The 22,080-nt window shown below is 43.3% G+C and overlaps 1 protein-coding gene across 1 annotated transcript; it reads right to left on the reverse strand.

Moving 5' to 3' along the window:
* Positions 1–122: 122 nt before the first annotated feature.
* On the reverse strand, positions 123–21,499 carry LOC116715508 (uncharacterized). Its single transcript, XM_032555917.1, has 44 exons — positions 21,266–21,499; positions 17,345–17,456; positions 17,180–17,272; positions 16,970–17,071; positions 16,785–16,869; positions 16,228–16,467; positions 15,892–16,126; positions 15,760–15,819; positions 15,177–15,461; positions 14,876–15,044; positions 14,683–14,743; positions 14,014–14,253; positions 13,675–13,909; positions 13,530–13,589; positions 12,771–13,040; positions 12,652–12,688; positions 12,430–12,502; positions 12,073–12,312; positions 11,747–11,972; positions 11,618–11,677; positions 8,835–9,107; positions 8,602–8,692; positions 7,630–7,777; positions 6,432–6,472; positions 6,265–6,348; positions 5,528–5,623; positions 5,288–5,363; positions 4,966–5,193; positions 4,650–4,884; positions 4,518–4,577; positions 3,935–4,219; positions 3,744–3,843; positions 3,331–3,391; positions 2,920–3,159; positions 2,555–2,789; positions 2,427–2,480; positions 2,083–2,352; positions 1,954–1,990; positions 1,699–1,768; positions 1,272–1,511; positions 979–1,198; positions 848–901; positions 486–770; positions 123–339 (listed from the first exon to the last, which is right to left on the reverse strand). Exons 2-44 carry the CDS (start codon positions 17,419–17,421, stop codon positions 263–265), a joined length of 6,408 nt encoding a protein of 2,135 aa, XP_032411808.1. The 5' UTR covers positions 17,422–17,456; positions 21,266–21,499; the 3' UTR covers positions 123–262.
* Positions 21,500–22,080: the final 581 nt, after the last annotated feature.

Here is a 22,080-nt window from a genome sequence, read left to right on the forward strand (position 1 = left end):
GAATCAGATGAAGCCTGACTTCACTGCTGCACTGCCATGTTAAAACATATTTAGATTTCATTTGTTCAGCTTCATTAAACAGATTTATAACAGAATGAAACACCTGAAAATAACAGCTGTGATTATAATTAAAGGTTTTTATTGAAGCTGAAGTCCAACGTGGAAAACTGAACAGTGGTGGACAAAACAGGAAACCATCAGCTCTAGAAACAGGAAGTTGAATCTTCAGTTGCTCCTCAACGTGACCAATCCCATGTCCTGTTTATTTGTCCTCTTCCTCTTCCTCTTCCTCTGGTCCTTCATCCTCCTTCAGGTTGAAGGACAGCATCTGGAGCAGCTCTAACAAATCAGCAGATAAACACACAGTTTCATTATGGCAAGCTGTATAGCACAATAATTAAGTTAATTCATTCATTCTTGGTTTCCTGCCAGACTTGATCATCTGGGTCACCACTAGCAGGAAGTGTGTTCGGTTCTGGACTCACCTTGTTGGAAATTGGGGCTCTGGGAAGAACCCAGTTTGGCGTAAAGTGGAGGATCCGTTGTTTCAACATGGCTGATCATCTTCTGACAGGCTTCTGGTCCTTTCTCCTTCAGGATCTCCACCAGGCCGCTGGCCTTGTTCACTCTGGTGTGGTTCTTCTCCACCACTGATTGTCTCTCTGAGGCGGTGAGCACCTTGTCCACTACCAGGTCCTTCAGAAGCTGCTCCAAGGTTTTATTGGACACTTTCTTGATAAAGTCAAGCAGCATGCTCTTCATTTTCTTTGCTGCAACAAAAATAGACACATAGTGGGGATTTGATGGAAGGTGTTCCTGTGGGTCCGAACACGAACCGAACACAAACCTCGTAGAGCCGTTGGAGAAGTTGGGTTGTCCTGGTCTTCGTCTTCAGGCAGTTCTGGTGGCCATGAAGACGAGACGTTAGATCAGCAGGTTACTGTCAGGTTATGAATGATGTCTTTAAGTGTGACAGACCTGAAGACTCCTGGATTTCATTCAGAGCTCTCTCTAGCGCCTCTCTGTGCTCTGAGTTGTACATCTGCATCATCAGGTTCATGGCGTCCACTTCCTGTCCCCCTGACGGAGGAACCCTCTTCAGGGAGGTGCGCTTCAGCTTGTCGGCGCCCTGCAGTAACATCTGGCAGTATTTAAGGTCCTGGTCTCCCATGTCCACAAACATTTCCAGGATCCAGTGCTGCAAACCACAACAGGAGGAGCTTAAAGATCACGTCTCACATCACCCAGACCAGGGCCGTTACTATGGCTACCTGCGCCGTGTTGGTCCTGATCTTCTCCAGGATCTTCTCTGTGACCTCTTTCACCTTTCCAGGGTACATCTGCACCAACAGGTCCAACGTGTCCAGTCTGTCCGCGTGCTTCAGACGGTACCTTTTGATTGGTTGGAAACCGTCTTTGGACTCGTCTGCAATCCGCAGGTACCAGTGGAAATACTTCACCTCCCTGTTCTTCAGATCCTCCAGAGTTTTCTTCAACCAACGCTTCAAATCCTGAAAAGAAAAACGTTCTTAAGGCTCATTATGTTAGGAACGGTTAGTGGAGGTAGACCATGGGCTGAACCTCAACTCTTCATCTCTAGAGAGTGATCAGAGCCAGTTCCAGTCGTTTTTCCTCCTCAGGAAGACATTTGAGCTCAGGACAACAGAGGGACAGAAGGTTTGAAGGTGACTGACTCACAGCATCTTTATCTCCTGGAGGGCAGATCTGGCGCCAGCATTCCTCCTGTTCCTTCGTCATCTCCCTCGTTCTTTGGATCAGAAGATTAGAAGAACACAGGATGATGGTTACCCTAACCCAACCAACATGGCCTCTGAACTTTGGGCATCAGGAATAGTTTTCAGGAAGCTTTTAAAGTTTTAGATTCATGGACCAAGTGAACCACACTGATGAATGATTGGGTAAGAATGTTGGTGAATCTGGTGAATAACTTACTTCTTACTAGTGAAGAGCTTTATAAAAGACTTTTGACCTGGAGAAGTTTAAAAAATAAAAAGGTGTTTAGCTTCAACCACAGGACTGAATAAAAGAAAACCGGCTGTTTTTAGACAGGTGCAGCCTAACCTGGGGTAGACGGTGAGCGCAGCTCAGAGGACAGGTGAGGGTTGATGGTTTGAAGACGGTTCATCAGCTCCTTGGAGGCGTCGGTTCCCTTCTCCATCACAATGTCAACGAAGCAGCTGGCCATGTTGACTCTGGTGTGGTTCTGAAGGATTGTCTCCTTCTCTGAAGACTTCAGGGTGTTTGCAGTCATCAGAGCCTCCATGAGCTGTGACAACGTTTCTTTTGGTACCTTCTCCACAAAGTCATTGAGCATCCTGGTGAGTACTTTCTCTGTGGGCAGAAACACAAGGACATCACTGAGCTCTTTGATGAAGACCAGATTCTGATTAACATTCCAGATGTACCTTCATTTGGAGATGTTAGATTAATCTGCTCCTCCACCTCAGAGAGACCTTTGTCTGTTGGGAACCAGAACAAATGTTTAGCAGGACGTTACTCTGATGTTTCAAGCATTTCCTTCCATCCAGCAAACCTTTATTGTTATTGATTTTCTCCAGGATCTTCTCTGTGACCGTCTTGGTGTTTGAGGCGTAGGTCTGAACCATCAGGTCCACCGTGTCCAGCCGGTCTGCGTCCTCCAGTTGACCCTTTTTGATTGGTTTGAAGCCGTCTTTGGACTTGTCTGCGGTTTGAAGGTACCAGTGGAAGTACTTCATCTCCTTGTCGTCCAACTCTAACAAAGTGTCCAGAAGCCAATCTTTACAGTCCTGCCAGTGTTGGAAAAGATTTAGTTAGAATCCAACTACTTAAGGAAATCTTCACTGAGTTCATGCTGACTCTGGTATGAAGGTGTGTGAGGAACCACATGTGTGTGTGACACAGTAAAAGCATATTTACATCTCCTTTGTTTTTATTGATCTTCTTGAAGATCTTCTGTGCCACCATCTTGGTGGTGTTGGTGTATGTCTGAACCATCAGGTCCACCGTGTCCAGTCTGTTTGCGTGCTCCAGGCGGCTCTTCTTGATCGGCTTGAAGCCGTCCTTGGACTTGTCCGCGGTGTGAAGGTACCAGTGGAAGTACTTCATCTCCCTGCTGTCCAGATCTTCCAGATGCTCCTTCAACCACTGCTTGATGTCCTTTTTAAGTAAAGTAGATAAATGTCATCAATATGGCAGCTACCAGGAGCATATCAATAGCAGTTTGCAAAGTGTCTTCTAAGACTAGTGAAGAAAAACTGTTCCCAGAGTCTAACCATCACTACCTCAGACTATCATCAGTGACATCAAACTCATTGGACGGTGACTTACAGAATCGTTGTCCCCTTCAGGACAGATCTGCTGCCAGACGTCCTTCTCGTCATCGACGGGTCTTTGGGTCAAATGATGAGACTAACATCAGTGAAGGTTCACTTTTATCATCAGTGACATCAGTGACAGAAGATAAAGTTTGTCGATGATTAAATCTTGTTCCAGCCCCTGTAGAGCAGCTTAGGTCATGTATACGAGTCGGTCTGAGTTAAAATTCCTAAACTATATCTGGATATCATTTTACAGTAACCAGAGGTGAGTGAAGGGTCTGCATGAGGTAATAGTTATTGAATCAATAATGACATACAGTATATGGTGGAATTGATAAATCTTCATTATAGATTATAGCCACTAGATTAATGTAAAACTTAATAAAAGCTCAATAGTTTCTCAGGCATGTTGTGAAAACTTACTTGTGGTAAGATTTTAGAGAAAAGAGTTGTTGAATGGCCGGTTTACAAACAAGTCCTGGTTCTGATACTGGTTTGGTTTTGGGTTCCTGTGAACTTTGAACTGATGGACAGACGGAAACATAATTAATAAATTATGGTCACAAAGTTCAGGATGTTTGGCTGTAGACACGTGAACCGCCAGCAGAACTCACCTTGCTGAACAAATGGACCAGAGGACAAGCCCAGCTTGGAGGACAGTGGAGCATCAACAGCCTGAAGGTGGTGGATCATCTTCTTCCAGGCAGCAGCTCCTTTATCCATCACTGTGTCAGCAAGGCAGCTCGCTCTGTTTCCTCTGGTGTGGTTCTTCTCCAGGATGCGTTGCTTCTCAGAGGACTTCAACACACCGTCCGCTGCTAGAGCCTCTGACAGCCGGGTCAGGGTTTCATTTGGAGCTTTCTTAACAAACTCCTCCAGAACCTTGGAGACTTCTTTCTCTACAGGATGGAAGACAAAGGAACTCAGTGAATGTGGTGAAACATGTTGAAGATTCCCTGATCTGATGGGTTAGGATCACAGGAAGGAGACTCCCCTGGTCTCACCACTGGAGTCCCCCAAGGCTCAGTACCTGGACTCCTTCTACAAACCCTGATTGGGTCAGAACATCTGACAACATGGCGTCTCAAACCAGCGCTATGCTGATGATACCCAGCTCTGAACTGAACTGCCGGTCTTCATCCAGACCCTCCATGATGTCTGCATCCTAACTAAACTCTTCACATAATGAACTCTTACTTTCTGCTTCAGCTGGAGAAGACGGCTTCATCTGCTCCTCAGCTCCTGGTATGTCTTTGCCTGTTGGAGCCAATAAAGAGTCGATATCAACGATGATCCAATCCGTTGATGATCTGTGAGACGTTTACAGACCTTTGTTGTTCTTGATCTTCTTCAGGATCTTCTCTGTGACCTCCTTGGTGTTTGTGGCGTACGTCTGAACCATCAGGTCCGTTGTGTCCAGCCGGTCTGCGTCCTCCAGGTCTTTCTTCTGGATTCGGTTGAAGCCGTCCTTGGACTCGTCTGCCGTTTGGAGGAACCAGTGGAAGTACTTCAGCTGTTTGTCGTCCAGATTGTCCAGAGAGCCCAGAACCCAGTTATGAACCTCCTAGATGGAGGAAGAAATGAGAAACTCAACCACACCAAACATAATGCATCTGTATTTATAGACGCAAAAAGAAGTTTTTACATGTTTCGTACGACTGTTGACCTTCTCCATAATCTTCTGGGTGACCTTTTGGTAATTTTTTGGATACGTCTGGAGCATCAGGTCGACTGTGTCCAGTCTGTCAGCATGCTGCAGGCGACTCCTTCTGATTGGTTTAAAGTCGTCTGCAGTTTGCAGGAACCAGTGGAAATATCTCAGCTCTCTATCGTTTAACTTTTCCAAAGTCTTCTTCAGCCAAAGCTTCGACTCCTTTAAAAATCAACCAACAGGGTTGATACGTTTTCTCTGAAATGACATGAATAACTCCAGATTCTCTTGTTCTGAAACAAAGATGAAAACTTACAGCATTTTTATCCCCAGGAGGACAAACCGAGGGCCAGAAGTCTGCCTGGTCTTCACTCCAGATCTTTTGAACAAAACTAGAAGAGCCAGAAGGTTTAAGTTTGACTAACATGGACTTTATTTGAGCTTTTATTCCTTTGCAAACAGTGAAAACAGACAGAAATACCAAACTGTAAAACACTTTGGAGCCAGACGTGAATGACCCACTTCTCCATGGAAACAAAACATGATCCCGTCTTACCCCTGAAGGAGCGACGCCGTGTTGGCTACTTTAGCTTTAGCTTCACTCTGAGGTCCAGGTGACTGGATCCGTTCAGGTTCATGAAGTTCTGCTCGCCTGAGAATCAGGAAATGAATATTCAGCTGGTCACTGAAACGTTTCTCTGCTGAGTGACGATGGATCTGCAGCTTCTGACTCCGAGGAACATTAAATGAAAACGGCGTCCAACGTTTGTGCTGCACAGATCTTTGTTTGTGGCGCCATCATTTTAAAGATGCTAAGAAATGTTTCCAGAGGTCATCAAAGGTCAACCAGCCAGTCCATATTTACAAAATCAAATCAAACTTCGGAGTCAGTTAACTGAGATACATCTGTGCTGGTTTTCACTGATTTATTTGTTTTTTGCAGCATTATAATTTCAAAGATTTTTGAAATTGTTTCCAGTGTCCTAATTGGTTAATGAACAGAATGAAAAAATTCCATATAAATTAATTGATTTGTTTGTAGCAACGTTGATTGATTTAATTTGCTTAATTTATTTAATATTTATCAATATCTTTAAAATTAGTGCAGCACAAACAAAACTTTTTGCTGCACAAACGAGTTTGTTTGATTTGAAAAAGATGGTGAGTTCTATACTGAATCAGAACCGTCAGGTTTATCATCTGGGTCAAAGAACAGAACCTGGAAGGGACAGGCGGGTCAGAACCGGATCTGAGGACAGGAAGTAAAAACTGCTGTTGCTCCTGGCGACTTACTGAAAAGGACAACACCAGCAGGGACGAGCTGAGGAGTTCTTGGCGGCCGGTTTGCTGGGTTGACGTCCTGCTGGTTGCTTCTTACTGGAACACATGAGAACAACATGATGGAGACGGTGTAGTCAAATCCTGAGATGTTGTGAGGAAATGAATGGAGGGTCGTCCACCTCTTCGCCGCCATCCTGAGATCCGTGATCCTGAAGTTCTCCTGCAGGACAAACAGCATCACCTCCGTTAATTACTGCTGCAGTTCTGCTCTTTGGCCACTAGGGGTGTCTTGGCGCTGCACTCCACTGACCCCCCTCCCCAACCTGCTGCTGGTTGATTCTCTTCAGAACCTCCCAGCTTAAACTCCCGATTCAGAGCAAACGAAGGGTTACAGTCAGGCTACGTCAGTTAGCTTCATGCTAATCCCCATCAGCAGCAGAACCTGAATGGTCACTTCCATGGAAACGCAGCTGATTTAATCTCATTGCTGTGGCTGTTTCCTTAAAGCACATCAACACCACGCAAGATTATTCCTGAAAACTCCTCCAGTCGGACGAGATCGTCCTTCTGCAGAACTTTCCTACGCTCCACATGCACCAACTGCAGCTAAACACGGAGCTTTCATGGAGCAGAGTTAAAACGCTGCGGGCGCCTGCAGTCCAGGGGCGCCACGAAGAGGAGCAAAAATAAATCTTCATAATTCTTTTCCAAACGCAGCAAAACAAAAAATATTAAATTCTGCATGTAATAATAATAATAATACTGACAGTTAGCTTAGCTTCCGCGGCTCCGTTTTCACTTGATGAACTCAAATAGTTTTCAGTTTATTTCCAGAGAAAATATTTCCAGATATTTGATCAGCAGCCACTCCCTGATGCTGCCTTTGTTCTCCTGATGACTCAGTTCTTCCTATTATTAAACTGCTTCTCTTTCATCTGCAGAAACAGCTGCAGGAAAAAGCAGCAACACAGAAATGATGAGAAAATGATCAGATTTCACCTCCTGATGCTCAAAGACCCCAAATCAAAACCAAACAAATGTTTATGATTGGTCTGACTTTCCAAACTGACAAAATAAAAACCTGACGGGATGATTCAGGAAGGAGACGGGTTCTGGACGGGTTCTGGACGGGTTCTGGAGCGGTTCTGGAGCGGTTCTGGACGGGTTCTGGTGTGAAATCAATCCCTGATTGTTAAATCCTGGACGATCTGCTCCAGTGATGAAGATGATGCTCTGCTGGGGATCTTCATCACACCACAGAACCATCCTTCCTCTACCGAGACATCAGAGACCTGGCAACCAGTCCATAGCAACGTGGAGCTGCAGGTCCAAAACTACAGATCCCAGAATGCACTGAAACAAACGGCAGACACTTACAGTGGTGAGCTGTCCTCCCAGTACATCCACCAGTACGTCCTCCAGTCGGCCCAGTAGAACCCGGAGCCGCTCCGTGCTGCAGCAGACTTGGACTGAGCCGCTCGGTCTCTGAAACCTGAATGTCGACTTCGCAGGAAGAAGCTTTTCACTTCAAGCTCCGCCCTGCAGAAAACAGCCTGGAGGAAATCCAGAGGCTGAAACGACCCGAGAGATCTGATCAGTTATCGATCGGTTACGATCTGATCAGTTATCGATCTGTTACGATCTGATCTGTTATCGATCGGTTACGATCTGATCAGTTATCGATCGGTTACGATCTGATCAGTTATCGATCTGTTACGATCTGATCAGTTATCGATCGGTTATGATCTGATCAGTTATCGATCGGTTACGATTTGATCATTTATCGATCGGTTATGATCTGATCAGCGATTGATCAGCAGAACCAATCTGCTTCCTTTGAATCTATTTGAATAATGAAGCGGTTCTGTACCGAGGAGAGCTGTGGTGTTACCTGGAAATGGAAGCCAACTGATGTAATAATAAAAGTTTTAAAGGACAGATAAAACAATATTTTAATAATCTGCATTTAATGAACAGCTGTGACGATTAGGGTGATGGTCAGGAGGCCTTCCAGCCTTTATTTGATCAATAAGTAAACTGATCAAACTGTCGACTTTCAGATCAATTTTTATTCCAGTAGAAAAGAAGAGAAACATTAAAATGACTTTAGTTACAAAATATCAGACATCATCCCCTCCACCATCACCTGCTGCAGGAAAACATGGAAGAATCTCACCGTCCAGAACCTGAATTAGTTTAGACTTGATGAAAATAAAAGGAATAGAAATAAACCATCCAGATGTGAAGCTGATGAACCACTGCAGATTGACATGAAAGAGTGAAATAAAAACGTTAAGTTTCATGAATCTGTTTGTTGGTGGGAATCAGGCGGATCATTAATCTGCTCCTCATTCTTCTGCTTCCTCCTCCTCCTCCTCCTCTTCCTCTCCTTTGGTTTTCCCGTTGTCCTTCATCTTGGAGCGAAGACGTTTGAACAGAACTGCAGTCAGGAGAAAGCAAACAATTACAGCAGCCATACGGATGAATAATAATACGTTATTACTAAACATTAATATTAATGTGTTATTAATAATAAGACCCTGGAACTGTTATCTAGAAGCGTTAGGTCCAGATGACGTCACCTTGCTGGGAGAGCTTGAGGTCAGAGTGCAGCGCCGGGTCGATGCGTTGGACCTGAAGGATCACTTTCTGGCAGTCTTCAGCTCCTCTCTCATAAACCATGTCCACCAGGCAGCTGGCCTTGTTCACTCTGGTTCGGTTCTTCTCCAAAATGGACTTTCTGTCTGAGGCGCTCAGCACCTTATCGGCTACCAGCGCCTCCACCACCTGCTCCAGGGTTTCCTTGGACACCTTCCTGATCAAGTCAAGGAGCATGTTCTTCGTTCTTTTTTCTACTGCAGGAATGACAAGAAGGCAGGACAGATTTTTCACTTTATTCTGAAAAGACCATCCATCAGTGGTACTGGCTGACAAACCAGGCCAAGAAGAGTTAAATCTTCTTGGTCTTCTTGGCCTACTGACTTTATTCTGAGAAAAGTTTTCTACTGGTTGGATTATGATCTGTGAAACTTTATTATACAGCTTTCAGTCCGTCAAGCTTCACCGCCACATTCCTCCTGAGAGAGGAGGTTTCAGCACGGCTCAGACGGTTGGGGAACATCAAGGTTTTCACCAGCCGCTGAACTTCAGAGCCTTCACCTTCATCCCTAACACTCAGCGTTCAGCTTCTTCAGAGGCAGAGTCTCTATCTTCAGTTGAAAACCATTGATCAACTTCACTGAGTTCATCAAGGTGAACTGAGAAACTTTTTTATCCGCTGTTAGGGAAAATGATTATTTTACTACTTAATACAGTTAATTTTACGCATGTGTAAAAGGGTAGGTTTGATACTCTTGTTTTGAACCGGACAGACGGGGGTTAGAATGCAGATCACTAAATGGGGCCGCTTGCAGCCCGGCCAGAACACAGAACCATAAATTAACATTTTTGCAGGCAGTTGGGGGGAGATCTGCTGCGAGTTCAGCATCTGCGATGGTGTGAAAATAATGCAAAATAGAAGATTGAAACCCCGTAACATTTAATTTCTAAGTATTAATACCATGTTTTTACTGAAGATTGTATTATTTCATTTTAAAACTACTAAATGATGAATGTGTCTGAAAACTGTATTATCTGTGACGATATTAGAAGCAAATGGAAATTGTTTGAATGAAAATGTTTTCTTTACTATTAGAAAATGGCTCAGGAATTATACTTTATTTTGTCCTGTGGATTTTATGTATTATTTTGGCAGAACTTAATCTTTTGGGGGGCTGAGTGTGCAAAAGCAAAAAAGGGGTTTGCAAAGATAACATTTCTTGAAAAATTACCAGATGCAAGTCTCTTCGAGAACGTTAGGAGAGATAATGGAAGAGACGTCAGATTTATGGGTGTCTGCGAAATCTTATCTTAAGACTCTCGGCGCCGGGGACATTCGTACCTGGTATCGTCCAAAATTAACTGGTCCGCCTTTGTCTCTCGACAGAAACCAGACGCCTTTGGAACTTCGTTGTAAATTAGGAGACTTCTTAAGTTTCCTGTAGTCCCTACGGGAGTTTCTAATTGGTTAAAGAGCGGAACGCCTTAGTTGAATATATTAAATTGAAGAAACGCCCACTCAGTATAAAACTTCATGTAAACATTAAAAATTCAGAATGCTACCACTGTTTTGCTTTTTGGCATAAAAAGCTTTCTCCAAAGACGCGTCTTTGCCCCCCTTGTTTCTTTGTGTTTCTTTTTCTATTTCTCCTGTTACAGGTAATGAATATCTCTGCAGCTTTGTTAATTGATTCATGCGTTATTTTGTGTGGAATTAAACTCTGTGATCTGTGACGTCAATGCGCAGTGTCGTGGTTTCACTTTCTCCAGCCGCAGCCCGCCTGCCAGAGATTCCGGGACTCTAAGGAAGAAGAAGCCAAACTTTTTGTCCAAAGTTAATGTTAAATTATTCTTCCTTAATACCGCCCACTTTTCCATGTGGCTGAAGCCAAAACCTTGTTGTTGTGCAGTTTGAATGTTTGTCACTGATTCTACGTTGAGGAGTTTCCCCTTTGGTGGCCTCGGGATTGAACCTTTGCTTTTGGCAAACACTCCTACTGGCCTCATAAGGTCATGACCTACAGGTCTGAATGGAGCGGTTTGCAACTGAGTGTGAAGCAGCCAGGATGAGGATCAGTGCCTCCAAATGTGGTCTAGAGCAGGAGAAAATAGGGTTCTTCACACCAAGAGGATCCAGTTGAGGTGGGACAGGTATCTGGTTAGGATGGACGCCTCCCTGGTGAGGTCGTCCAGGCACATCCCACCAGGAGAAGGCCGATAGGAAGACCCAACACATGCCGGAGGGACGATGTTCCTCTTATGGGAATGCTTTGGGATTCCTCCGGAGGAGCTGGACCAGAGGACGTCTGGGTCTCCCTACCTAGTCTGTTACCCCCAGACCAACCCTGGATACGTGGCAGACAATGGTTGGATGGATGTTCAGGATTATCCAGGATTATTGGACTATTCATAAGAGTGAATCCTCTAATTAGTTGGAAGGCCAGGCTCCAGAGATTTCAGTCAAACCTTAATCACCCTCCCACAGTCCTTGTTTGAGTCTTCAGGTGTAGCAGTGACTTCAGGGCCCTGAAGTTTCTAACTTGGGTTCCTGCAGCCTCGGGGTCGTCCACCTCAGACTCTTCATGGATCCTCCAGCTTCTCCGTCCAAGACTCCATGTTTGTTTTTGGTGTTTTGGTTTTTTTCTTTAGTTTCACGAGACTTCTGTCCTCCTGCCTAATCTGGGACTGCTTGACGCAAGCTATAATTTCTATATCTCTCTAGATTGCATTATGTTTATGCATGTTGGCTAGAGTAATAAACACTTACCTGCTGCAGCACTTGAAGAAGATGGATTACTCAGCTGATCGTCATCAGATAAAACATCATCTGAAACCAGCAAACCAAACTTTTAGTCTCCTGCCTACATTTAGACTCTTGCTGTTTTCATTGACGGACCTGTACTGTCTTTGAGCTCGTTCAGAACTTTCTCGACTTCCTCTCTGGTGTCGGAGCTGTACATCTTCATCATCACATCTGCTGCGTCCACCTTCCCTCCGTCCTCTACAGGAGCTCTTTTCAGGGATCTGATGCCGCCCTTTAGCTTGTCGGTGCTCTGCAGCAACATCTGGCAGTACTTCAGCTCTTTGTCGCCCAACTCTTCGAAAAAGTCCAGAATCCAGTGCTGTAAACCATTGCAGTGCAACGATTAGTTGTATTTTTCTGAAGTGAATTTGTCAAACTGGACTGAACTGTATAATAGCTATAAATATTGATATATTTACCTGTGCTTTATTGCTACTGATCTTCTCCAGGATCTTCTCTGTGACCAGTTTGACCTTCTCAGGGTACATCTGCAGCAGCAGGTCCAATATGTCCAGTCTCTCTGCATACTTCAGGCGGCAACCTTTCATTGGTTTGAAGCCGTCTTTGGACTCATCTGCGGTCCGCAGGTACCAGCGGAAATACTTCACCTCCTTGTTCCGTAAATTTTCCAGCGAGTCCTTCAGCCAATGCTTCAACTTCTGAAGAAGAGAAAGAAGGGACACTAGTTAGTTTTAATAAACTAACAAGTTTATTAGTGCAGTAGTAGTTTATACTGTGGATCCACCCAGTTAAAGACAAATAAAGATTTGTCTTACAGCGTCTGTGTCCCATGGAGGACAAATCTGGTGCCAGGATTCCTCCTGTTGCTCGGATATCAACCTTTTCAACCTTTGGATTGGAAGAGTATGGAGATTAGTGCTGAGAACATATTTAGCTGTAAATAATGACCAACCCAAATGGTTGTTTCTAAGTTATTCAATCAAATTATGAGAATAAACTGATGTAGTGTTTCAACAGTCCTATCCGATGTTCCTTACCTTATTCCACTGAAGAAACTTTTCTTGACCTTGTTATCTGGGGGAAGTTCAGAGACAGGTTGAGGAACACATGAGTCCAAGGATACAGGAACGACTGCGGCTTAAAACTGGAAATGCACCTGGGTTAGACGGTGAGCGCAGCTCAGAGGACAGGTGAGGGTTGATGGTTTGAAGACGGTTCATCAGCTCCTTGGAGGCGTCGGTTCCCTTCTCCATCACAATGTCAACGAAGCAGCTGGCCATGTTGACTCTGGTGTGGTTCTGGAGGATTGTCTCCTTCTCTGAAGACTTCAGGGTGTTTGCAGTCATCAGAGACTCCATGAGCTGTGACAACGTTTCTTTTGGTACCTTCTTCACAAAGTCATTGAGCATCCTGGTGAGCACTTTCTCTGTGGGCAGAACGAAAACAGAATTACTGTAGTTCCTTCTGGGAATGCAAAACTGTACAAAAACATGCAGCAGGATGGAGTCTATGGATCTGATCCTCCTCAATCTCTTCTAGATATACAGGCAACCAACCAGAACCGGTAATGATACAAACCACATCAGAGGGTCTGACATGACTTAACCAAAGCAGATCTGGACCAGGTTTAGGTCTGGTTTTATGCAGGACAGATCTAGTCCATATCTTGGTCTGTCTGCGTTTAGTGGATCTTAAACTTCTGACTCTGTCTGTAGTTAAAACATCTTTTAAATCCCCCCAAACCCTTACATTTTTTAAATCAGCCTTTATCTCAGTTACTTCTCCATATTTTCAACCAAACACTTTTCCTTTCATCCAGCCGAACCGTAAACATCTCCTACAGGCCTAAAGGCTTCACCAAAGGTTCTGAAGGACATCCAGCTAGGCATGTTCAATGACAAAAGAGAAGCCATACCTTCTGCAGCAGCTGTAGAAGTTGGAGTACTCTGTTCTTCAACTTCAGGAACAACAGTGTCTGTTGTAAAAAAATCAACTGGAATTATTCTGCAACTTGTGAAGCTCTTCAATGGGAGCAGTGGTTTCATTTCTGTATGAAGGACCTTTATTCTTCTCAATCTTCTCCAGAATCTTCCTGGTGACCTCCCTGGTTTTAGTGGCGTAGGTCTGAACCATCAGCTCCACCATGTCCAGCCGGTCTGCGCCCTCCAGGTGGCTCTTCTTGATCGGTTTGAAGCCGTCCTTGGACTTGTCTCCGGCTTGAAGGTACCAGTGGAAGTACTTCATCGCCCTGTCATCCAACTCCTCCAGAATATCCAGTAGCCAATCTTTACAACCCTTTAAACGTTAAAAAAGGACTCTTACAATGACATCTGAAAAGCAGCACAGTGTGCTCTTGCACACCTGTTTGTTCATTATGAATGAAAAAAACAGATAATTACATCTCCTTTATTTTTATGCATCTTCTTGAAAATCTTCTCTGCCACCGTCTTGCTCTTGTTGGTGTATATCTGAACCATCAGGTCCACCGTGTCCAGTATGTTTGCGTGCTCCAGGCGGCTCTTCTTGATCGGCTTGAAGCCGTCCTTGGAATAGTCCGCGGTGTGAAGGTACCAGTGGAAGTACTTCATCTCCTTGCTGTCCAGATTTTCCAGTTCATCCTTCAACCACTGCTTGATGCCCTTTCAGAATAAATGAAGGGAAATGGATAAATGTCATCAACAGATAATTGCAGGATTCTGTTGGCCACTGTCAGGACTCATAGAGAAATCAGCTCTGGTTAGATCTTTGAAAACAGACTGATTAGGACACTCCTGTGCTTTTAGACTAACAGATGAATTCCTAAATGGTCCGATCCACCATTGTCTTTGTCTTCTTTGTCTTCAGGTCCTGAAGGGAACCCAGACATCCCTCACCCTAGAAACACACCCTAAATCATTCTGGAAGACCCCAAAATGTTCTCTAGTTAGATGGGATCTACTTTCCCTCCAGAGGAGGAACCACAGTCTCACACATCACCCTTTACCCGTGCTGCCAATAAAAATCCCACTTTCCATAAATCAGCCTGATCTCTGAGAAACACCAAGATAGTTTCAGAAGATTCGACTCACAGCATCGCTGTCCCCTTCTGGGCAGATGTCCTGCCAGCTGTCATCTTTACTCTCTTCAACTCTTTGGATCATTGAATTAGAAGAAACGGGGGAGAATGAAGATTAATGTTGATTAAATATCATTGGATGTTTCACTGTGTTTAAACTCTTTTATCCATAGATGTAATATTTTCTAACTTTTGCAGAAACTTACTTTAGATTGGTTGAAGAGCCTTTCAAAGAAATTAAATCAGTTAGACTAGTCGAGCATCCTTTAAAAGGCATTAAACTTAGCAGACTTTTAACGCCACCAGGCTCAGATTCTGGTTCTGGATTGGGTTCTGTTGAGCAGCCATCCGGGGCATGGATGGCGATTACTGGACCTGGATTGGAAGATTGTTAAAACCAAAAATTAACACCAAGTGTTTGGTTGAGATAGTTCAGATGAAGTTGCCTTTATCTCATTCCAACCGGGATGTTTGGCTGTAGACACGTGAACCGCCAGCAGAACTCACCTTGCTGAACAAATGGACCAGAGGACAAGCCCAGCTTGGAGGACAGTGGAGCATCAACAGCCTGAAGGTGGTGGATCATCTTCTTCCAGGCAGCAGCTCCTTTATCCATCACTGTGTCAGCAAGGCAGCTCGCTCTGTTTCCTCTGGTGTGGTTCTTCTCCAGGATGCGTTGCTTCTCAGAGGACTTCAACACACCGTCCGCTGCTAGAGCCTCTGACAGCCGGGTCAGGGTTTCATTTGGAGCTTTCTTAACAAACTGCTCCAGAACCTTGGAGACTTCTTTCTCTACAGGATGGAAGACAAAGGAACTCAGTGAATGTGGTCAAACATGTTGAAGATTCCCTGATCTGATGGGTTAGGATCACAGGAAGGAGGCTCCCCTGGTCTCACCACTGGAGTCCCCCAAGGCTCAGTACCTGGACTCCTTCTACAAACCCTGACTGGGTCAGAACATCTGACAACATGGCGTCTCAAACCAGCGCTATGCTGATGATACCCAGCTCTGAACTGAACTGCCGGTCTTCATCCAGACCCTCCATGATGTCTGCATCCTAACTAAACTCTTCACATAATGAACTCTTACTTTCTGCTTCAGCTGGAGAAGACGGCTTCATCTGCTCCTCAGCTCCTGGTATGTCTTTGCCTGTTGGAGCCAATAAAGAGTCGATATCAACGATGATCCAATCCGTTGATGATCTGTGAGACGTTTACAGACCTTTGTTGTTCTTGATCTTCTTCAGGATCTTCTCTGTGACCTCCTTGGTGTTTGTGGCGTACGTCTGAACCATCAGGTCCGTTGTGTCCAGCCTGTCTGCGTCCTCCAGGTCTTTCTTCTGGATTCGGTTGAAGCTGTCCTTGGACTCGTCTGCCGTTTGGAGGAACCAGTGGAAGTACTTCAGCTGTTTGTCGTTCAGATTGTCCAGAGAGTCCAGAACTCGATTGTGAATCTCCTAGATGATGAATAAAGAGAGTTTGAGCACAGATTCTGGTGATAGTAATGAGACAGGAGTGTTCATGCATATTCACCACTCAAGGTAGTAGAGATAATTACATTTCCTTTGTTTGTGTTGATTTTCTCCAGGATTGTCTCGGTCACCACTCTGATCTTCTTTGGGTACGTCTGAACCATCAGCTCCACTGTGTCCAGTCTGTCTGCACTGTCCAGTCGGATCTGCTTGATGGGTTTGAAGCCGTCCTTGGACTTGTCCATGGTCCGCAGACACTTGTGGAAGTACTTCAACTCCCTGTCGCCCAGCTTCTCCAAAGACTCCTTCAGCCAAACCTTGGTTTCCTTTCATGTAAAAATGAGAATAATTAGTGGAACCCCATCATCTAAACGCCTGTCAGCAGAGAGAGGTGATTATCTGAACCTCTCTCTGCTTCTCCTCTGTTCTGGAGGTTCTTTGGATCTGGTCATGATGTGTTACTGATTGAGATCTCCATGTTGCCAGGCAGGTTCTCTTTACATGACTCTACATGTCTGGAGCTAATTTCTTACAGCTCTTAGCACTTTTAAAGAAACAACTTGAGCATTGCCAGAATGTTGATGGCTTTTCTAAGATGTGTCTCAGTTAGAAACTGCGGGTGGACAGATGGACAGAAACTCACAGCGTCCTTGTCTCCAGGTGGACAAATGGAGGCCCAGCACTCCTCCTGTTCCTTGGACATCTTGTTGATTTTCATCTTAGGACTCCTGAGACATCAGGAAATGTTCAGATTGATCAAACACGAGACGTGAGGATCCTGTGTTTGGGACACTGGATCCTCAGTCAGGATCAACAGTTGGTACTTACGTCATCTTGACAGCAGATTTGGTTTTATCTTTAGCTTCACTTTTAGTCTCGGGTTTCTGTTCCAGAACACATTCAGATTCAACACGGTCTTGTCTTGGAGCGCTGCGAAAACACAGAACATTCAAGGAAAAGACATTCAGATGATTGTGTTCAGGTGTTTACCAGCTGGGGTCCAAACCGAAACCTGTCCACTATGAAAGGCCAACATACCGGCTGGGCCAGCACCAGGTCAGGCATGTCGACCTCTGGTTGGAGGACTTCAGGCCCGGATCAGCCGGCAGCTTTATCGAAGGCTTTTTTATACTGCAACCCAACAGAAGGAGTCAGAACCGAGAGCGCTGCTGGGAGGTTCTGTAGTGATGTGGTTCTCCTCACCTGAGCGGTTTGGTCTTCTTCTGTTTGTCTTTAAACAGCGGAAATCTCTTTGTCTCTTTGTCTTTACACTGATCCATGGTGGATTCACATCCGCTCAGCTCTGGATCTCCACCTGCAGAGGAAAACTCTGGTCATCGTCCTGCCGCCACTAGATGGACTCTCCTCTCTGAGTTTCTGAAGTAACTGTTCAGAGTAACAGCTCTTGTTCTGCCCACTGGAACAAGAGCTGCTCAGAATGATGAGTCAGCAGTTTGCAGAAAATTCAAATGAAAAATGTAGGGGTCATGGGAGGTCAAGGTGGTAAAAACGGAGCTCAAACGATCAAACCAAACAGTTTTCCTAGTGAAGCTGTTCATGTGTAACTACTGAAAATAAAATAACAAACAAAACACACAGAGAGCTAACATCCACAAACACAACAGTCAGAAACAACAACGTCCCAGGTGCATTGTGGGAGTTCCTCAGAGCCTCTTCTAGGTGCTGATTGTTTTATTTCTCCTCTCTGAGTTTCTGAAGTTCATGAGAAACATCCAAACCCTGAGAGCTTTGAGTTCACTGAAGGCACAGCGCCACCTCTTGGTTAGTCAGAAACTTTCTGCCTATCTACAGTAAATCCACATCAGTGAATCATCCTGCAGCACCAGTTATAGTTTAACTGCAGTTTAATTGGTGCTGCAGGATGACACACACACACACACACATTCCCTTTCACTCTCCAGTTCAGCGGTAGAAAAGTAAGTACACCCCATTAAAACAAAACGCATAAGCCCCGCCCACTGGAACAAGAGCTGCTCAGAATGATGAGTCACCAGTTTGCAGGAAATTCAAATGAAAAATGTAATTTATTAAAGCGTCTTCTTTGTCTCGACTTGTCAGTTTCCTGATCCGACACAAAGACGCCTCTGGTTTTATTTTCTACAGCTGCTAAACCACAGAGGAAAACGCCATTTTATGCAGCTATTCTTGTAATGTTATTATTTTTATTTTCTTAGTGTGTCACATCATAATCTGTGAATTTAGTTACTTTTTAACCATTTAAATGCCACTTTTGGTGAATAAAGTGCATCATAGCAAACAGAATATTTTATGATTTTTTTCATGGGAAATCATTTTTCTGGTGATAAAATAAATTGAAGTGGTAGGAAACTAAATGAAAACAGAAATCATGATTATTAGAGCCTGAAGTTTCTCTGTTTAATCTATAAAGTAACTGATAAATGATTCCATGTTGTTTCCTCTGATTGGACCTGAAGCGTTCAGAGTTCAGACACGTCGAGGCTTCGTTACATAACGAAAGCAACAGGTGGAAACACGCTGCAGGACCGTCACGCTCCTCTGCATCTCAAACAGACACCAGAACCGACCCGGATCTCCAGCACTGACACAGGGAACAGCTGTGGTTTCTGCACAGCATCAGGGCCAGTTACAGATAAAAAGGTGGAATTTTCCTCCGAAAAACTCAGAAATGTTGAGATTAAACTCAAGGAAAAAAAGTTTCTCTTGCTAAAATAATTGAGAAAGAAATGAAGGAATTTTTAGATTCTTTTCACATTATTTTCTAGAAAAAAATGGAAATTTGTGACTTTTGGGAATTTTCTGAGTTTGAAAAGTAGAACATTTTTTATTTCTCAAACTCAGAAATTTCATTGTTTTTTCCCAAAACATCTGAGAGTAACCTAAAAAAGTTTTCATCAGGTATTTACAACTTTATGAGCTCAGAAATTTCCTCATTTTTAAGAAAATCTTCTGAGATTAATCTTGTAAGAGAGGAAGGAAATACTATTTATGGAGTTGTTGTTGTTGACTCTTGTCGCCTCCCTGGGTCAAACGGACCCGCCTCTCTCCCTTCCCTGGCATGCAAAGCATAACGTTGGACCGTGCAGAACTTGGGAAGGAGGCTGACAGATCAGAACAGCAAGTAGTGATGATTTATTTTATTTGGCAAATGAAATGCAGCAGATGTTGAAGTCGAGAGGCGACAAATATTCTCAAGGAAGTCCAACAGACTCAGTCTGGTGGCTCCCAGGATCCGTATGTAAATTAAGGACAGTGTTGCTATTGGCTGAAACTTTCCAACTCGCAGCAGTAAAGATGAGATTCCATAAAAAAGGGTGATGTTAGGAATACGAGGAGATTTTTGGTTTTTGTACTGAAGAAGCTGTAAGATGAATCCATGGAGGAGTGTAATAAATCTCCCAGACCCTTCGTACATAATTTTAACAAGAAATTATTTGTTTACTTATATTTAAGAGTTTAACCACCTTCCAATTCTCCAACAATCTCAAAATATCTGAGTTTTTTTCTCCCACATTTATGACTTGAACTCAGAAATGTTTTCTTTTAAATAATATTTTCTGTGTTGTTTGTATTTATCACCCAGTTGATGTTCAATCACAACACAATAATTTAGCCTTTTAAATTCTGCACATGAAAATGAATGAAAGTATGAAAACATTTAAATTGCTACTGTAACTAAACAATATTTAACTAATTAAAAGTAGCAAATATTCTCTAAAAACAAAGTAAAACTAACTGAATTACACAAACAAGATAAAACTGTAATGAAAAACCCCAAACTATAACATTTAATGTGTAATAAAGTATTTTTACTGAACTGTTCCTGATTTTTTATTTATTTCTGAATTTGCTCCATTTTCCTCCATCTTCAGTTTTTATCTCAAACATTCAGCGTTTATCTGATTCTGAGGAACTTTATAAAGTATCAGATAAAATATTCACCTGCATCTCTGTAGTTTAGACAGGAAGAACTCGCTAAACTGTGTGTAAGACGAGAAACCTTTCCTTGACCTCAAGCATGTTTTCACCGGCGCTTCTTTAGGAGGTTTTCCTGAGATTCTCCTTAGTGCCTCCGGTTGTCTGTGTGTAGAGATTAACTAACTAATTAAAATGTAATCCTTCCTTGTTTCCCTTCCTTGTTATCAGGGCAGCCCCTCCTTTATGTTAAGGTCACTCTCCCACTTCCCATTCCCTCCCTTTCCCTGCTAATAAAAAGAAAAGTTCTGCAGCAGGACGGCAGAAAGCAAGCAGATCGGCTTGCAGGAGAAAACTAAGCAATGTGTTCATTTTTATATAGGTTGAGAAAATACCTGTCAACTGTAAAGAGTTAAAATGTGACATTCATCGAGGCTCATTGACCAGATAATTACAGATAATTAGGTTTGAAAGAGTTTACAGGTCTAAGTCATTTCAGTGAAGGACTAATGTTGAATATGTTAGAAATAAAATTGCACAAACATTTAAAAAATAACAACACTTGATATAGAAAAATTACAATAAGGTCAGACCTGCTGGTTGTATTGCTATATGTTTATTCTAAGTTCTGTAAATTCCCACCAAGTTAAAACTGTCTGGGTTACATGTCAAAGGTTGGACGTTGTTTTCCCAGCTGCATCAGAACCAGTCAGAACCAGGGTTTGGATCCTATATCCTCGGTATAAAACTCATGTGTTGTTTCTGCCTGCAGAGCTTTTCACCCAGACCTGCTTCATTACTGATGGTCCTACAAGCTTCTCTGTGTTCTACACAATACCTGAATAAACCTGATTGAGAGATTTCACCTGACAGTGCGTGGAAATAGTTGTTTCCACAACACAGTAAAAGGTTTGTATTACTCGGAAATGCAAATAAAATACTATTGACATATTGTCTAAGTTGCAAAAAAGCTTTTAATAAAGCAACATTTAAGAAATAACATAAAACTTCGATAAAACGTTTTCTGGAATTCATAAACTATTTAATCTATCAGTGACTAAAGATAATTTATGCTTTGTTGATGTTAAAATCGTCTCGTTTCAGATTATTCTACAGATTATCTCAAATTATCTGCTGTTTGTTGAACTTTTAAACTTTAGCATGAAACATTCTAAACATTTTCAGATGAAACGCTGGAGGTTGGCTCACCTGAACCGACCCGTCTCTCTGCTGCAGGATAAAGAACCAGGAGGCAGTTTTCCTCTCAGAACCACCAGAACCGACCCGATGCAGACGTGGCTCTGCAGACTGAAGCCAATTCGTGTTGATCAACATCTGCTGGGAAACTGTGCTTTTCACTTCAGGAACCCAAACGCTGCAAGGAATTTTATTGGTTTGGATTATTTCCAGAGAGCACAAGCCTGAACAAACACAAATCAGCAAACAGATAGAAAGGGGGGAAAAACTCTCCCGGTTATTAACACCAGCTGGGGGAGGAGGCAGAACAGCAGGAGCACAAGGGGTTAAACCCAAACCAAACTCTTATTTCCACAAGCAACGCCTTACTATTCAAATTACTGTAACTGACAGGAGCCAAAAACTTTCATAACAGGGTTGAACATGTAACTGGAGCTTTTTTATGACTTTATTTACATCCAGAAAAATGAATCAACTGAAGTTTTGCAGGCGATCCATCCTTCAACAGGATGGGATCGGTCTGTGGGCAAAACAAAACCTGTTCATTACATTTTTTAATCAAAGTTATTCTTAGATAAACAGATTTTAAATGAGATGTTTTAGGGTTCTGTCACTTTAATCCATAAGAGCTGCAGCAGGCCACGCCCCCAACTCAACGTTTACTGCAAACCAGGAAGTTAAAGCTGCACCTTGTAACTTTTAAAAAATATACATTTTTGAACATTTGTTAAAACAACCAGTAAATCATGAGACAGAAAATCTGTGAAAAAATGAGTTCCTCTACCGCCTTCCATCGCTAATTAGGAACAACCAATCAGAGCCAGGAG

This window comes from Xiphophorus hellerii, chromosome 24 (genome assembly GCF_003331165.1).
Source record: "Xiphophorus hellerii strain 12219 chromosome 24, Xiphophorus_hellerii-4.1, whole genome shotgun sequence".
NCBI classification, from domain to species: domain Eukaryota; kingdom Metazoa; phylum Chordata; class Actinopteri; order Cyprinodontiformes; family Poeciliidae; genus Xiphophorus; species Xiphophorus hellerii.

What these genes read in the sequence shown, in the direction of transcription:
- LOC116715508 (XM_032555917.1), bottom strand. Translation starts at nt 17,421, where the DNA reads ATGGATCAGTGTAAAGACAAAGAGACAAAGAGATTTCCGCTGTTTAAA. An exon ending in CACCTGGAGACAAGGACGCT is followed by an intron (nt 16,468 to 16,784) that starts GTGAGTTTCTGT and finishes TTTACATGAAAG; the next exon opens with GAAACCAAGGTTTGGCTGAA. An exon ending in TTCTCCAACGGCTCTACGAG is followed by an intron (nt 771 to 847) that starts GTTTGTGTTCGG and finishes TTTTTGTTGCAG; the next exon opens with CAAAGAAAATGAAGAGCATG.